The sequence below is a fragment of the Nicotiana sylvestris genome, chromosome 2 (assembly GCF_000393655.2).
Source record: "Nicotiana sylvestris chromosome 2, ASM39365v2, whole genome shotgun sequence".
NCBI classification, from domain to species: Eukaryota; Viridiplantae; Streptophyta; class Magnoliopsida; order Solanales; family Solanaceae; genus Nicotiana; species Nicotiana sylvestris.
The window spans coordinates 146,215,406-146,218,420 of NC_091058.1; the positions used below are offsets into that span (position 1 = coordinate 146,215,406).

The following is a 3,015-nucleotide window of genomic DNA, read 5'->3' on the forward strand; positions in this document are numbered from 1 at the left end:
CTCAAGATAGCTTTGACCATAGCTCCAGTGTTAGTTTTTCCATCAGCTTCAGGTTCATATATCGTGTATTGTGATGCTTCAAAAGTTGGCATTGGTTGTGTTTTGATGCAAGAGGGTAGAGTTATTGCTTATGCTTCTTGTCAGTTGAAGCCCCATGAGATGAACTACCCCGTTCATGATTTGGTGTTGGCTGCCATAGTTCACGCATTAAAGAGTGGAGGCATTATTTGTAGGGTGTGTCTTGTGAGGTGTTTACTAATCATCACAGCCTCCAGCACTTGTTCAAATAGAAGGATCTCAATTTGAGGCATCAGAGGTGGTTGAAGTTGCTTAAGGATTATGATATCACTATATTGTACCATCCAGTAAAGGCCAATGTGGTGGCCGATGCTTTGAGCCGAAAGACAGTGAGTATGGGATGTTTGACATATATTCCAGTTGGGGAGAGACCTCTTGTAGTTGATGTTCAGGCCTTGGCCAATCGGTTCATGAGGTTGGATATTTCGGAGCCTAGTCGGGTATTGGCTTGTGTGGTTTCTCGGTCTTCCTTATATGATCGCATCAGAGAGTGATAGTATGATGATCCTCATTTGCTTGTCCTTAAGGACAAAGTTCAACACGATGATGCTAGAGAAATGACTATAGGTGATGATGGGGTGTTGAGGATGCAGGGTCGGATTTGTGTGCCCAATGTAGATGGGCTTCTGGAGTTGATTCTGTAGGAGGCCCATAGCTCGCGGTATTCCATTCATCCAGGTGCCGTGAAGATGTATCAGGATTTGAGGTAGCACTATTGGTGAAGAAGAATGAAGAAAGATATTGTGGGATTTGTAGCTCGGTGTCTCAATTATCAGCAGGTGAAATACGAGCATCAGAGACCGGGTGGCTTGCTTCAGCGGATAGATATTCTCGAGTGGAAGTGGGAGAGGATCATTATGGACTTTGTTGTTGGACTTCCACGGACTTTGAGAAAGTTTGATGCTATTTGGGTGATTGTGGTTCGACTGACCAAGTCCGCGCACTTCATTCTTGTATATACTACCTATTCTTCAGAGCGGTTGGCAGCTATCTATATCCGAGAAATTGTTCGTTTGCATAGTCTCCCCGTTTCCATCATTTTAGATAGGGGAACTCAGTTTACATCGAAATTTTGGAGGTCTGTACAGCAAGAGTTGGGCACTCGGGTTGAGTTGAGCACAGCTTTTCACCCTCAGACGGACGGGCAGTCCGAGCGCACTATTCAGATATTGGAGGATATGTTGCCTGCTTGTGTCATTGATTTCGGAGGATCATGGGATCAGTTTTTTCCGCTTGCAGAGTTTGCTTATAACAATAACTACCAGTCGAGTATTCAGATGGCTCCATATGAGGTATTGTATGGGAAACGGTGTAGATCTCCAGTTGGTTGGTTCGAGCCCGGTGAGGCTAGGCTATTGGGGACAGACTTGGTGCAAGATGACTTAGAGAAGGTGAAGGTGATTCAGGAGAGGCTTCATACAGAGCAGTCAAGGCAAAGGAGCTATGCTGATAGGAAGGTTCGGGATGTGTCCTACATGGTTGGCGAGAAAGTTCTGTTGAAGGTTTCACCCATGAAGGGTGTCATGAGATTTTGAAGGAAAGGTAAATTGAGTCCTCGGTTCATTGGGCCTTTTTAGGTGCTTCGGAGGATTGTGGAGGTGACTTATCAGCTTGCTTTGCCACCTAGCTTATCGAGTGTGCATCCGGTAGTTCATGTTTCTATGCTCCGGAAGTATATTGAGGATCCGTCTCATGTTTTGGATTTCAGCACGGTTAAGTTAGATGATGATTTGACTTATGATGTGGAGCCAGTAGCTATTTTGGGTCGTTAGGTTCGAAAGTTGAGGTCAAAGGATATTGCTTCAGTGAAAGTGCAGCGGAGAGGTCAGCCTATGGAGAAGGATACCTGGGAGACCGAACGGGAAATGCGAAGCCGATATCCTCACATGTTTGAGGCTTCAGGTATGTTTCTTGATTCGTTCGCGGATGAACATTTGTTTAAGTTGGGGAGGATGTGACGACCCGGCCAGTCATCTCATGAGTTACTGCTCCGTTTTCCCTATTTCAGCTTCTTCATATTTTGTTTATCCGTGTTATGTGGTATCAGGTTGGTTAGATCGAGTTCAGAAAGGATTTGGTAAGGTTTGAGACACTTAGTCTCTTTAGAGTAAGTTTAAGCTGGAAAAGTCAACCAGATGTTGACTTAGGTGTTAAAAGGCTCGAATATGAGTTCCGATGGTTCGATTAGCTTTGGGAGATGATTTGTGACTTAGAAGCGTGATCGGAATGAATTTTGGAGGTTCATAGTAGATTTAGGCTTGAATTAGTGAAGTTGATATTTTTGCGATTTCCGGTTGGTAGGCGAGATTTTTATGTAGAAGTCGGAATGGAATTTCGAGAGTTGCAGTAGCTGCGTTGTGTCATTTGGGATGTGTGTGCGCAAAATTTCAGATCATTTGGACGTGATTTGGTTGGGTTTTTTATCAAAAGCGGAATTTGAGAGATTTTAGAAAATTTGGCTTGAATCCGACGTGTTTTGGTTGATTTGTTTTTGTTTGAGGTGTTTTGAAGATTGATGCAAGTTTGAATAAGGTAATAGAATATGTTCGTTCTTTTGGTTGAGGTCCTGGGGGTCTCAGGAGCATTTCAGATGGTTAACGGAGAAGTTTGGAATTTGTTGCAGCTGGTGAAATTGTTGCTTCTAGTATTTTCGCACCTGCGGATTGGGGACCGTAGGTGCAGCCCCGCATAAGCGGAAGGTTGGCCGCAAAAGAGTATTTTGGCGAGGTCGTCAAGAACCGCAGAAGAGGTTGGAATACCGCATCTGCGATGGCACAGATGCGGAAAGTTTATAGCAGCTGCGGAAAGGGGAGTTTAAGTGAGGACCGCAGATGTGGTGGTTTTGATCGTAGAAGCGGAAATATAGCCGCAGATGCAAAAATGTCTAGGCAGAAGGTATAAATTGTGGCCTTCACGAATTTTGAGCTATTTCACCAT

The 3,015-nt window shown here is 44.3% G+C and overlaps 1 protein-coding gene across 1 annotated transcript; it reads left to right on the forward strand.

The window, feature by feature from the left end:
• The first annotated feature begins 1,355 nt into the window (after positions 1 to 1,355).
• Positions 1,356 to 2,166, forward strand: LOC138885737 (uncharacterized). The gene is made up of 3 exons (XM_070166715.1): positions 1,356 to 1,580; positions 1,851 to 1,980; positions 2,126 to 2,166. Exons 1-3 carry the CDS (start codon positions 1,356 to 1,358, stop codon positions 2,164 to 2,166), a joined length of 396 nt encoding a protein of 131 aa, XP_070022816.1.
• Positions 2,167 to 3,015: the final 849 nt, after the last annotated feature.